The following is a 15,518-nucleotide window of genomic DNA, read 5'->3' as shown; positions in this document are numbered from 1 at the left end:
TTAGCCTAACGAGGAACATAAAATCTGTTCTTAGTAGGAATCTCAGATCTTTGAAAGGGCTTCCGATGAATTTAGGTAAGTTTTCGATGCGCTCTTATACATCAGATATAATATATTATTTAACATAATTAATATATTTGAATATATTCAAATATTTTAAAATAATGTTAATATTAATACTAATATATTTACTTTTGTATTGACAATATATTTGATTCATATTACTAATTAAAATATATTATCATAAAATAAAATAAATTCTAATGAAATAAAATTTACTATTTATATTATTATATGAAATACTACACACACACACACTATATAGACACGTACGCACATTATGTATGTATGTGTATATGTATGTGTATATATATATATATATATATATATATATATATATATAGATATATATATATACTATATATATAAAAATAAAAGCACACACACAAACAAAAATTAATTAATATTACATATTAATACATTTTATTTTGTATTTTTTTGTATTTCAAAATACATTTCCTTCATATACATACACAAACACACTATTACTTTCATATATAATTTTTAAAGTGAAACATGAATGAAAATTAATTTTAAATTTTACCATAATAAATCATTCACTACACACTGGTCATATTTAAATATTATTATTATATTAGATACTATTTTATATTTTTAAAAATTATATAAAATATATAAATTATATAAAAAATTTATATATTATATATATATATATATATATATATATATAATATATATATACACACACACATATATATATAATATATATTATATATATATGATTATATATATATATATACTATATATATATATATATATATTATATATTATATATCTATATGTATACATAAAACTTTTTATCACAGTCGCACAATTTATCTTTTCAGTTATCTCACCACTGTGTTTTATACTGTTCATAGGGGTCATCAGGAAAAAGAGGTGTGCAGAGCATTCACATTTCCAAGTTAGGGCGCCTCCCTGAGGCAAACATAAAAACATGCTCATTAAGTTCTCAACAATTTAATATAGCTTCTGGTTGATGGGAGTAGTAATAAAACAAACCTGCATGGAGCACTCCATAACGGACACCACAACAACCGCATCCTCTACTGTCACCGTCTCTCTGAACATCAGCCTGGCATGAGCTGAAACACACAGAGAGACGGTCAGATGGGTATTAAGTTTTTACAGATGGCTTTTAGCAAATAACAACTGAAATTCTGTGGAAAAGCAGAGGGAGGGAGATCAGATATTATGCTGCATGTGAGCATCTGACCCTCAGAGAGACGGCTGAGACTCTCCAGCATGCGGATGGTCGTCCGGGCGGCGTTACGGCTGTCACTCTGTCTCTGCAGCTGATAGTAGCGGCTCAGGATGGTGTTTGCTTCCTGTGTCATACAAGGCTTAAGAGTCTTGATCAGACAGAAATAGGCCCTCATCTTCTCCATACTCCATAAACATGAAGACTCACTCGGCGCTCCTGTGGGAAAACACAAGGGAAGAGAGTTGAGAGAAGGGGAGAGACTAAGATGAATATTTTATAAATATGCAATAAATGGTAAGGCTTCACCATTAACGTCTAGTCAGTATCAAAGAGACTCTTAGTCAAATGAGGGGTGATCCATCCCTCAATGGGACAGGTTTTCCTATCAAAGTGGCATCACTTGAGAAAATAACGAAGACTGAACAAGCATCAAATCTCCCATCAGGCAGGATGGGATGGGGGAGGGGGGGGGGGGGGGGGTCTGATTCAATAACACATCAGATGACACCTCATAAAGGACATTTTTTTGTTTGCCATGTACAACAAAAAAAACATGTATTATATGAGTCAGGTACCAATATAAAATTTATCAAAAAACATATTCATGGAATTAGAAACATGATTCAAAAGAAGATTTAAAAAACAAAAAAAAAAATCAGTTTTTTTAGGGATGGATTAGTTTTTTTAGGGTATGTATTAGAAATTTTTATGTTGGTATAAGATGATTTTATATTAAAGTGTGTGAATTTTTATATAAAAGTTATTTTAAATTTTTTTGTGGGAAATTTTTATATTATGTAAAATAATATAGAAATACTATATATAAAATATACAAGGATTTAAATACAAATATTTTATTTATAATCATTTTATTAATTGAAAAATATTTTATAGAATTACATAAATCAATACATAAAAATGCTATGTAAATCCAAATATATAGCTATAAACTACATATTTGGATTTATGTTTATATATTTAGAATTATTAGATTTACAAATATATATTCAGATTTATATATTTTTCTCTTTTGCCCTTCATAATATGACCAGTAATAATATAATATGATATACAGTAATATAATATAATAATAATATAATATAATATAACTATATAATATATAAATAATATAACGGATAATGCACCTACTTTGAAAACCCTGATATTACAAAAACAAAAGATTCTTTCTCTGGGACAAACCTTTATTCTGTAGGATGAAGGAGGAGATTATTTTGTCCCATTCTGGGTTTTTAGTATCCAGCAGAACCAGTACGAGGTCAAAGCGGCTCAGCAGGGGGCTGGCGAGGGCCACATTCACAGAAACGGACACATTAGGGTCATACTGCCCCCTTGGGTTAGTAGCTGCCAGGATGGTGGTGTATGGAACGTTTGCACACCATTCTACAAAAGAGGAGGAACTTGGGACATTTTAATGTGATGCACACAAGCTTTTGGTTAACAAAATAAATAAAAAATGCATGATTTTTTTCTGTGAAATTTTGTATTCCCCCTCTAGTCTTTTGTGACTCAGGTGTGTGACATTATTCCCCCAGCCCCTCACCAGCTTTGGCCACGCTGGTGGTTTTGTTGCTCCATGGCCTCGTGGATGCTAGTGCGGTCATGCTCTTTGATGCTGTTGAATTCATCGATGCAGCACAGGCCTCCATCAGAGAGAACGAGGGCTCCAGCCTCCAGGTGCCACTCTCCAGAGTCCTTGACAGCCGCCACTGTCAGACCTGACCAGCATCACAATCATGCAAACAATGATGAAACAGCACAGTAGAACTTAATAGTGCCTAGTATGTGTCAAAAATAGTATGTATATGCAGCAATCTGAAGAGGACTGCAAACTGCACAGGGAGCAAGTGTACAACAATATTTAACTTCATAGGCATAGACAAAAAAATAATAATTACCCATCAGACACTGCACACCACATCATACTACACAAAGTCTGATTCTGGCTCTATTTAGCTCCTATTTCTTCACAAATTTTAGTGGGTTTGAGTAGGAAGAACTATACTATTTATATTAATTTACATAAATACACTACTACCAAGTTTTGGGTTGATACAATTTTTTAATTATTCTGAATCTTTAAAAATGTTTTATGCCCACCCAGGCTGCATTTATTTAATCAAAAATACACTAAAATATGTGAAAGTATTATTGCAATTTAAAACAGCTATAACTACTTTAATATACTTCAAAATGCAATTTATTCCTTTGATGCAAAATTGAATTTTCTGCAGCCATTACTACCGTCTTCAGTGTCCATATGTCCAGTCTTCATATGATCCTTCAAAATCATTCTAATATGCAGGTTTTTCATACTATTATTATTGTTTTTGTGGAAACCACAATAATTCATTTCATGCATCTTTGATGAATAGATAGTTCGCAATAACATTTACTTAAAATATAAAGCCTCAGTAATATTATAAATGTCTTAACCATCACATTCAATCATTTAGACTTATTTAACAAAAGTATATCAGCTCTGGTTGTATACTGCACATTTGAATGTGCATTCAGAAATTCTGCATACTGCGTACACTACAAATACCACACATGTAAAGGAATAGTTTACCCCAAAATTTATATTTTCTCATCATTTGCTCACCCTCAAGTTGTTCCAAACCCATATGAGTTTCTTTCTTTCTGACAAAAGAAGATATTTTAAAGAATGTTAGGATAACAAACATTTGCTGGTAGCCACTGACTTCCAAAGACTCCCAAGTAAAAATAAAATCATGGAAGTCAATGGTTAATGTCAAATGTTTGGCAAATGGGTGAATTCTTTAAAAGATCATCTTTTGTCTGCAAAGAGAAGAAAAAAAATCATACAGCATGGGGGGTGATATTTTTGGTGAGCTTTCCCTTAAGCAAAGTATACTATTATGCTATTAAGAACATTGTGCTTATTGTGAATGTTAATGAGATGGTGATGTAAGGTTCAGAAGAATGTGTGGAACCTGCATTAGTAGATCCGATTCCTGCGGTGAGCACAGAGCGTGGTGTAATCTTAGCCGCGTACTTCAGAAACTGTGACTTCCCAGTGCCTGGATCGCCCACAAGCAACAGATGAGACTCTCCTAAACAGAGCGCATACTTTGAGTAAGAGCTATTCACATCTAGTTACAAGAGCAATACACTTTTCAAGCACACCTCTGAACTTTGTTTCATGAAAGTCTAAATGTCAGACTGCCCATTATGTGGAATGTGAATGCATACCTCTCACCTTGCTTCCAGACGCATCTATTCTCTGTACCCCACCTGCCAAAACCATAGCAACAGCCAGCTTGACGACGTACATGCCGAACACCTGAGGGCAAAGACTCATCAAGATCTCATTCCTGCCTTCAGAATGTCAAGAGAGAGAGAAAGAATAAGAAAGATTTTATGATTCAAACCCACACTGAATTCCATGAGTTCACTGCTTTGGTTGTTCTAGGAGGTTACTATGGTGTACTGGGATGTTGCCATGGTGTTTTGAGTGTTTTGGGAGTTTGCTAAAATGTTCTGGGTGGCTGTTAAGGTCCTCTAAGCAGTTGCTAGTCCATTACTAAGTGGTTCCCTATGTTTTTTCCCACTTTTTTCTAAAATCCACCATGTGAAAACCATACATTTGACTATTTAGAAAAGTAATAAACTTTTGCTCAAAAATCCACATGATTTGAGGTATTATTCATGTTCTCAGCACCAAACGATACAGGTTGAGTTCCATGCCAAAGTTTATACTTGCAGTTAGGGATTTGTGCAAACCCCTAACCCAATAACCCTATGAGCAACAGTAGCCTAATAGTGATAGTGTGCCTCAGAAAACACCATTGTCAAGAGATTACAATGTTTCATGCTCTTAATCAACTGAACTTCCTCTACAGTGACCATAATTGAGTTTGGATAGCAATAAGAAAGAGAGAAATCTTTTAAATGCTGAGAAGACATATTAAAAATGCCATCATTGTTTATTTGTACTTACTAGACTGGGTTTCCCAGATTCAATATTTTAAAAGACACCAACCAGCAATGGGGTCATGGTGTGGACTGTCCCAGAAATCTTCAAACTCCTTCTGAATGTCTTCTAGCACCAGTGTTGTGGTGGATTGCTCATTATTGACCTCGATATAGTTTGCTTTCAGCACAATCTCCACATCACAGCGGCAATCCAGAAACATCGGCGGCTTCCAGCGCTGACACACAACTCCATACACTGTGATGTCATCGCCTGCGAGAACCACATGACACCATCATACAAGGGAAAAAAAGACACATGATGTTGCCCTGAGGAATGTTACTATTATTATAACAGTAAAAAAAAAAAAAAAAATCAACACACTCTCTGATTAAAAATTTGCACATAATTTGATGTTTTTTGAAATATAATTAAAATACATTTTAATTTAAATAAATAAATTCTACAACATTCAACAACATTTTTTATTATTTACAATTTTATTGTTATTGCACTAAAGCACTTGACTGAAAACCGGAAGTTTAGGTCTGAATTCAATCAATGCAGTATTAATGGTGAGCAGAACAATTATGAGATACAGATTTCAGTCACGCACTGTCAAAATATTAAAAGCCAGTAAATATATGGATAAACTACAGACCGGTCTCTATTTTCACCAGTACTCAGCATTTACCTGATTTGCAGCTGTCCACAAGATCGTCCTCCAGGATGATGAGCATGGATCGAGGGATACTGCCCACCGACAGTTTCTGTACCTGTTGAAACATCAAATTCTCCAAAACTGTTCGCCAAGCTTAAAGGGGTAGTTCAACCAAAATAAAAATTAGCCCATTATTTACTCACTTTCAAGCCATCCTAGGTGTATACGACTTTCTTCTTTCAGATGAATCCAATTGGAGTTATATTAAAAATCGACTTTGATCTTCCAAGCTGTTTAATGGCAGTCAGAGGGTGTTGCAGTTCATCAGTCCAAAAAAAAGTGAAATAAAGCGCATTCCATTCATAATATAAAGGGCCTCACACGGCTCCGGGGTGAACAAAGGCCGCCTGTAGCGAATCGATGCGGTTTTGTAAGTAAAAATATCCTTTTCAAAATGTAATAGTCACTTGAATCTAGCTTGCGCCAACAGTTGTACACGGAAGCAGCTCGGGGGGGAACGCATAGAGGTCAACATGCGCCAGGGAGTCTTTGAAAACCAACAATGTTCACAGAAGCAAAGAAAGCTCAAAGGAAAACCAGTCTCCTCTGGCTTTTATCAACCCTTCTTTTACAAATCTCGTTGTACTTCTAAATTCGTGGACAGTTGTTTTGACCTCTCCCCTGCGCTTCTGAGCGCCGCATGCACAAAGGCGACCTCATACGTCATCCGCCCCGGAGCTGCTTTCAGTGTACAACAGTGAAGCGCAAGCTGGATTAAATTATTACATTTTAAATATGGGCATTTTTCTAACACAAACGCATTGATTCGCTACAGGAGGCCTTTGTTCAAACCCCCGGAGCCGGTGTTGAGGCATTTTTCACATTTTTTTGAGGCGCTTTAATTTCACTTCTTTTGGATTGAAGCACTGCAACACCCGCTGACTGCTGATAAACAGCCTGGAAGATTCAAAGACAATTTTTAATATAACTCCGACTGGATTCATCTGAAATAATAAAGTCATATACACCTAGGATGTTCTGAGGGTGGATAATTAATGGGGAAAATTTTCATTTTTGGGTGAACTAACCCTTTAAGATTAAATTCCATATTTGAAATCACCAATGAAATCAGACAACTACTGTAAATGTTGCTTCTTTTGCTTAAATAGCGTATTTTTCAGGCTAGACCAGCCAGTGCGCAGTCCTGAGCGCACGTCTCAGAACGCTGACTGTTTCTATAGCAACCGGGACTTCTAACGGCAGCTGACTTTACCGATTAGGGATTGGCCCTTTTACTCAGAAGGCGGGGCTTCGTTAGATAGATCGTCCACACTGAGCGTTGCATTTTTCCCCATTCAAAACTATTGACTATCCCGTGTAGTGTCCCTACCAATTCTATACCCTTGCATAAGGGTCAATGCTTGTGGTGTTTCATTATCTGCCCCCCAAACCTCCTCTTGAAAAAAAAAAAAAAAAAAACTGACCTGAAACTATTTCTTAGCACCAGGTTGCTACAGCTTGCCTGTCTGTGAATAAACAACAACATCTTACCTGCTCTTGGATTTTGATCTCCTGGTAGTCCTTGCAGGCGGTCGGAGGGGCGTCACTTCCTGACAGGCAGGTGAATTTGAAAGAATTACATCCATCCATCACTGGGGAGCTTGTGGGTGGATGTGAGGTGGTAAAAAACTGCTCAAACGAAGCCTCCACAGAGAACACGTGCCTGCATTTATTGCACATGTAGTCTCTCTCAAACTCCAGCACTTTGGTCACACTAGTGCGGATGAACCGTGCCGCGTAACGGACAGGAAGTGGCCAAACATCTCTAGCTTGAGGAATGTGATCTCTGGTCAGTCAGGACACATAAGGTAAACCTGCAAATGTGGTAATAAGGAAAAAAAAAAAAGCCATGTACTGGATTTTGAATTTACATTAAACACTAGGTGTCCAGTATTATTTCACCACAGATTTCTAGGACTCTGGTTTTGGAAAAAGTTATGGTTGTCCTACTGCTTAGATGGCGCTGCATATCATTCCTGAAAAGTTCAAATGCAAGTTACAGTCTCTTTCACTTCTTGCATAATAATTTTAAAATCGGAAGCAAACATTCAATATTTCAATTATGGACCTGTCCCTCGCATGGTTTGCATCAAAGAAAAAACATAAAGCAGAAAGAACAACCAAAAAATGTCCAAAGCTACTTAAGGCAATAAAACTGCCATCAGTTTTATCTTTCCCCTCTAACCACAGCACATAGACTGCAGTGGCTGCGGAAAAAAATGGGTTGCCAATAAAAGTGTGTTTTTTCGAAATGAGTCACGTCTGCATTTGGCTACAGATTGGAGGGTCACGTAATTCCAGGAGACGGCAATCATCTCCTGCAGTAACACGAGAGAAAAGCACTTTGGGCCTCGTCACAATGCAATACGAATCCATCCACATACCTCAGGGATTCAAACACAAGCCTCTCCTCTCAGTGCCGACACGTCATCTAAAACAATCTTCATACTCTTCCTCTCTAACGTTCCGTCTGCTGTGTTTTAGATAATCAGATTCGTTGATGGATGAAACACTGAATAATTCATGATATATTCATCATCATGATTTTGATTAAACGCACCTTCGTGCAAATCTGCAACTGATGGTAAGGATTTGGACCACTGTTTTCCAAAAACACAAAGTTTTTTAAAAGCACATCAAACAAAATCTTTTTTACAAAAATTCCTGAGAGATCTATTTCCATAGGCTAGAAAATGGCTATTTTTTAAATGGACACAGTCTCTCTGGTTTTAAACCTCTCTTAGCAAAACCTCGTAGCTGTTATTCCGAGTTTGTACTCGTATAATCACAAACAGAAAATGTACACAAAAATCCCTTTCTCATGGCATTACAATTTTTCTTTGTATGAGAGTAAAACAATGCTGGTAACACTTTAACACATAAGGTTACATTGTTTTTTACACATTGAGTGTATTATATTAGTAAATGGGAAACTAACAATGAAAAAAACAAATTCCAATCCATTTATTAATCTTATTTAATGGTTTAATTCCAAAATCTACAAACGCCATCTATTTAAAATTAAAAGTTGTGTCTGTTATATATTATTTAATGGGCCTGGAGCTGGCATGAACTAACAGTGATCCATTTGTCTTTTTTATTAACTAACGTTAACAAAGATTAAAACAAATACTGTAACAAAGTATTGCTCATGGTTAGTTAATATTAGTTAATACAAGCAACTAACATTAACCTAATGGGCACATTATTGTCGAGGTTACCATAATATTTTAACCTACATGTCAAAAAAAATTGTATAAAACCAAAATAAATAAAGTTAAAAATTTGATTGTTTTGTATTTTTTTAAAAAAATTTTTGGGAAAGAACTTCTTTTATAAGCAGGGTTAAATTGAAGTTACAATTAATCAAAAATGACAGTAAATGACTATTACATATTTACCCCAAAAAATAAATCACTTAATAAATGAATAACATATTAAATAAATGGTTTTATTTTAAAACTTTCATTTAAGAACTCAAAAAAAAGTATCAGGGTTTTAAACAAAAATATTAAGCAGCAGAGTTTTTTTTCAACATTGCCATCAAAAAGGAATAAATTAACATTTGTAATTTTAATATTACAAATTAAGTGTATAAATAATATTAAAATAATAACAGTATTATAGATTATTTTAATAATATTTGCCCAACCATTACCGTTTTTTTTACTGAATTTTCAACCATAAGAAACTACTTTTAAAAGCATTAAAAAAAATTGACCCCAAACCTTTTAACAGTAGTGTATGTGGGTAAATATTGCCGTTTTCTATGCACTTATTTTAGCGCAAATACATGAAAATTCAATATTTTGTTTATTTAAAAACAATGAGGAAAAAAAAAACATGCCTCAATGATTTTTAACTAGATTTTTATATTACTGAAGTACTGCTTTTGAATCTACTTGCCAACAATTATTCAGTTGACATTTCCTTTGATTTAAAAAGCAATACAAAATACTGCCTACAGGCTAAAAGTCGCAATATTTTAGCTAGACACCCAGCCTGACCTTTACTGAGTGTCCTTTCTTTCTTTTAACTACAGGCACGTCACACCGTTTCAGGAGAACACAGATATTTACCCCCAGGTTTGCTGAGAGACACCACTGGATACACAATTTCTCACTATGACTTCCACCAAAGCATGAAACTCCAGACCACCGCCGTGCTTGTTCTCGTGTATGCCAACGTCTGTGGCTTTAAATTATACTGTGTGTCCTATTTTCAGAACCCCTTTCCTATTCACAGCCACGATGGATCATGTATTGGAGTCTGCACTCGGCTATTATCATCTCTCGCTTTGTCCACAAATGGATAAAACAATCCAGGGAGCAGGAAAGGTCAGTCAGCTGATTATGCTGACACAACACTCCCTACAGCATTCAAATTCTTGGCTACATCCATCAGAGACGGACCATCTTTACAATGTGTTTCATTTTACATGAGTGGTGTTCCTCAGCTCCATGTAGAAAAAATCAACAACGCGATGCCAGGATACCGTAAAATGGTGATTGCTAAGCTGTTTCCAACCTGAATGCTTATTTTTAGTATTTTTATATATACGATATATATATATATATATATATATATATATATATATATATATATATATATATATATATATATATATATATATATATATATATATATATATATACACACACACACACAATAATAAAACCAAAATTATAACAATAAAATGTTATTTTAAATATTATTTTATAGTTTTTTACTAATATTTTAAAATAGCATTTATTGTCATACTTTTGTTTTTTTTTTTTGTTTTATTTTTGTTAAATGTTTAGTAATTTTATGTGCTTTCACATTTTTATTATTGCTATCAGTCATTTTTAATATATTAGTAGTTCCGTTTTAATTTATTTTTATTTCAGTTTATCTTATATTTAATGTTACTTTTATTAATTACCATTTTAGTATACTTTTATTAATTACCATTTTAGTAATTTTAGGGTTTAGTAATGTTAGTTATAACATTGCTAATTAATTGGCAATTAATTAAAAAGTTTTTTTAATAGTTATAATTTCTACTTATACTTTTTTTTCTCGGCATTATAATTACTAAACAATAATAGTAGGATTACTAATAAATACTTGATACTATATTAAAATGGAATGTATTTTAATATTTCAGTTTTTACATTTTTTGTTTACAATTTTTAGTAATGTTTGTTATATGCTGTTGTCATTTTTATTATTGCTGTCCTTACTTTTATATTATATTATATTTTAGTATTTTGTTTTGAATTAAACATTTTTAGTCCTTCTAAGTTTTTATTGATTTTCCACTTAGTAATTTCATGGTTCATCTTATTTCAGTTAGTTTGCCTTGGCACATTGTTAACATTGCATTTATTTTAATTTTCATCAACATGCAAAAAACATTTTATTTTTAGTTGCCACCAAGCACCAGTCGGAATGTAAATGATTAGTCTGATCAGTAAATACTTTACGACAGAATTTTCATGAAATATTCCTTAGAGCCTCATTCAGCGGTTCTTTCCTCCATAAGCCCATGTCTGTCTGTCTGACCTCGCTCACTGACAGTTATTGAGACGTCCTCTCTCTCTCCTCAGATGCTGATCAATACTCTTCCTGCAGAGCCGTTGCTCATCTTGTTGTTACATCAGCAGTGTTTGCACTCAGACCTGACCAGCTTCCTCAAAGCTTCATCTGATCTCTCTCCAGCTCTCTCTCACAGTGAGCCAACATCCCGATGCGTAAACGGACTGTAGTTACAGGCAGAGAAAAACACATCAGCATATCCAGCAGGTTAAATGACACTAGATCAGAGGAAGCGACCCATGTAACAGAATAATGGTTCGCGGCAGACAAACGAGCTGTCTGCCACGGTGTGCTGGGGTCTAATTGCCTGTAGAGAGAAACAGCCTCTACATTGCCTTGACAACTAATAGGCTGCAAGCAAATGATGCAACAAGCAGTCGAGGCACTCTGCGGCTTTATGGCAGCACACGATCTACCATTACCAAAGAGAGAACCGTCAGCCATATACAAGCCACTTCTGATCACTGGGAGTTACATGTCATATTGGCAACAGAAGAACTGTTTACAGTTTTGCATACATAAACAGGCCTTAATAGTTTTAATTTGATACAGCTGTAAATATTTATAGCATATACTCTAGTTCGAGATACCCCTGGAGTTATACCTATTTACAGTATTATTGTGAGGCCAAAAACACTGAAGTACCTGGACAGATAAGTTGGTAAAACTGATTTTCTTTAATAAGGTAATGTCATTAAAATGTAATGCTTAATTTATTTGAATATATACAATAGATGACATATAATATATATATATAATATTTTTTTAATGTGTACATACTTGAATATCCACTATAATAAAGTTTTAAGGAAACACTCATGTACTCATGTTTAAAAATTACTTAATGAGATTAATTGAGAGTATAGAGAATTTTTTTAAATAAAATATAAGTTTATAAACAACTTTATCATTATAATATTATATTATAATTATTTAATCATTATTAACACAATAATTAATACAATTTTATTAAGTTATGAATTAAATATAAATGTAATCATGTTTTATAAAGTTTTAATGTACATGTATGAGATAAGATATTCATATATCTTATAAATTCATATATATATATACACCACACACACACACACACACACACACATAAATATATATGTGTGTGTGTGTGGGGTGTTGTGTGTGTGTGTGTGTGTGTGTGTGTGGTGTGTGTGTTTAGTTATATAAGGATGTGATTAGTCCGGGATTAGAAATTACTTTATTTATAATTTACAACAATCATGATGCATTTACAAAATTAACCAATAAAATTATTATAACAGTCATTTTTAAAGTGTTACTGATTATTCTTACCTCTATTTTTATTCTATTTTTCTTCCTTAATCATTGATTTGGAATGTTGTACACACAAAAAAATCCTTATATTTTCTCCAAATAATTTGAAGATGGTTCAATTTCTGCACCACTAGTTAACAGAAAAGATAATTTCACCACCAGGTTTTTTTCACTCACCAAGCTTATGTTAGTGGTTGTTGTGTCAGGTTGTTCAGAAAGTTGCACAATCACATATAAACTGGCTGTTGAGTCCTGATACAGGTGTCATTTTAAAAGACGGGATGTTCTTATACTTGCTACCTGATATCCGAACATGCAGATTGTGCTTGAGTTTGAAACTCTCCTGCGGTGAGGAAGAAGACTGAGATATGGTCTGGGCCACTCTGTGTAGGGCATTGTCAAATACAGGCAGCACCTGGCTGGGGAACGCATTGAAACACTCTCCAACCTCCATATTGTCCTCAAATAAGGTCATGGCATTCACTACAACAGGATAGTGAGCATCTCCACTGGCCTCCTGGAAGATCTGTAGGATCTCATTCCTGTGGTGCTCCATCACATAAGTCTCAAACGCCAGTCCTATGAAGGACACCTGATCCGGACTGAGCATCATGTTCATCTGAAGAAGGAACTGGATCACTCAGACATGAAGAATTCTGCAAGAGAGCAGCGGACGATGGTCTCTGCATACAGAATATTACAGCTCATCTTTTTAAACCCCTTACACATTCATACACTTGTATCATAGCAGCTGGAGAGTCTTAACGTTATTTTTTTCTGTATGTAAAAATGAACTTTATAAAGGAATAAGTACATTTTTTATTATTATTTTAACCGTTTGATTCAGGGTTTCCCACACCTTTTGACAAATTTATGACCTTTCAAGTTATTTGTGATTACTAGACAAGGATTTGTAAATGAATGAAAAGTAATTGAATGAATCTAACAGATATTCACCAAGACAAAAAAAAAAAAAAAAAAAGAAAGAAAGAAAACTGCATTTTAATTGACTATATTTTTTTTTTCAAGAAAAAAAAAAAGTAAAAAAAAAAAAAACATGTGTTGACTATAAAACTTCCTGACACACCCTTATCCTAAATATTTCAAGGTTTTTCATAATGATGGAAAACATTGTGAATAATTATATGCTTAAGTGATCTGTTAAGCATATAGTTAGTACATGTTCATCAAAAAAGTATGAATTAAATGTGAAGTTACATGTTGTTTTCTAACATTATATTTATATTTACTCTTTTACGTTTAAAAATAATAAGTATAATAAGTAATAAATCATCATAGCGATAATAATAACCCTTACACTTTTTAAAACACATTTAATGTCTTTTTTGCACTTCAACAGTCCTACGGTGGCAAATTATTTTATGAAATCACAATGCAGTTTTAATGCAGTCTCTCGATTAATTTAAGTTCATGAATAATAATTAAACTAAGGTACGCAAAAGCTCTTTAAGGACACGTTGTTTGGCAGCTCGTGACTCATAATAACATGCATTCAAACCATTTCTGTTGTTTGTATTTCTCTCTTGAGGAAAAATTTACAAACAATAGAAACCTACAAGGGTAATAAAATGCCCTATTAATATTTCCTTCCCAACAGTATTTGACATACCTGGAGGGAAGAGCAGATGTTACAAGCCTGTATTAACAAACATTCACGAATGTGGGTCTCTGCCTTCTTCTCGTCCGTATTTCAGATTTGGCGCTTTATCCTAATCTCCCTGCACTGTAGGGGAGTACGTGTGGACAAACGTTGAATTCTGGCACAAGATAACTCATTCTAAACACTGCATAATACTACAAAAATTAGTTTTACTTTCATATAATCTGGTTGATTCGCCAGTTTTATGTCTATGTTGGCAGTGATCAATTATATAGTATATAATAAATAATACACCCCCCGTTTCTGAACTTGGTACAACCCAGTGAAAGGAAAACGTGCGACTTGGTAACATCGCCCACTGACCGCCAGTATAAAAGTCCTTTAAAGTTAAGTGGAGGTTGGTATGAAATTAAACATAAAATGCACTTATCCATCTTTTTTCTTTTTGATTATCTTAAGGAAAAAGTATTTATTTAAATTCTAAATAACTTATATACATAACTTTAAATAAGTAAATGAATAAGCCTAAATGGTTCTGCAAAAATAATAGATATTTAAACTATTACACTTAAATTGATGCAAAAAAAATAAAAAATAATAATAATAATAATGATAACAGCCTTTGTTCTCTCTTATGTTCCATTCTACAGATCATAAACACACACACTCACACACACACACACACACAAAAATATATATATATATATATATATATATATATATATGTATATATATATATATATATATATATATATATATATATTATTATTATTATTACACACACACATACACACACACACACACACACACACACACACACACAAACTTACCTCTCTCTTCAATTTCAATAAGTCATTGTGGAGGGTTTTTGTAAAGAAAAAAGTCAAATGACAATAATAGTGTTTATTTTTCCTTGTTTCAGAGCACTATGTGTTGATGTTTATGAAAATACAAGCATTTTAAATCATATGTTCTTTGCTTTGGTTCCTTGAATGGTAAAAGTTCACTCACATAACAGACACACTTCATTAAATGTCACAATAATTATTTATTCTTACGCATACAC

The 15,518-nt window shown here is 33.6% G+C and overlaps 2 protein-coding genes across 2 annotated transcripts; both read right to left on the bottom strand.

The window, feature by feature from the left end:
- On the bottom strand, positions 1 to 3,596 carry LOC122149064 (DNA helicase MCM9-like). The gene is made up of 7 exons (XM_042778349.1): positions 3,548 to 3,596; positions 2,851 to 3,021; positions 2,486 to 2,686; positions 1,298 to 1,501; positions 1,084 to 1,166; positions 918 to 999; positions 1 to 5 (listed from the first exon to the last, which is right to left on the bottom strand). Exons 1-7 carry the CDS (start codon positions 3,594 to 3,596, stop codon positions 1 to 3), a joined length of 795 nt encoding a protein of 264 aa, XP_042634283.1.
- A 642-nt stretch (positions 3,597 to 4,238) lies between these two features.
- On the bottom strand, positions 4,239 to 14,528 carry LOC122149032 (DNA helicase MCM9-like). Its single transcript, XM_042778186.1, is given in 7 exon segments — positions 4,239 to 4,380; positions 4,527 to 4,645; positions 5,310 to 5,513; positions 5,935 to 6,016; positions 7,453 to 7,775; positions 13,132 to 13,514; positions 14,462 to 14,528. Coding segments are annotated over 6 exon segments (1,104 nt in total). The 5' UTR covers positions 13,451 to 13,514; positions 14,462 to 14,528; the 3' UTR covers positions 4,239 to 4,323.
- Between the last annotated feature and the right edge of the window lie 990 nt (positions 14,529 to 15,518).

The sequence above is a fragment of the Cyprinus carpio genome, chromosome A20, assembly GCF_018340385.1.
Source record: "Cyprinus carpio isolate SPL01 chromosome A20, ASM1834038v1, whole genome shotgun sequence".
NCBI lineage: Eukaryota > Metazoa > Chordata > Actinopteri > Cypriniformes > Cyprinidae > Cyprinus > Cyprinus carpio.
Note: the sequence above shows the minus strand (reverse complement) of the source record. Positions and strands in the feature narration are given on the sequence as shown.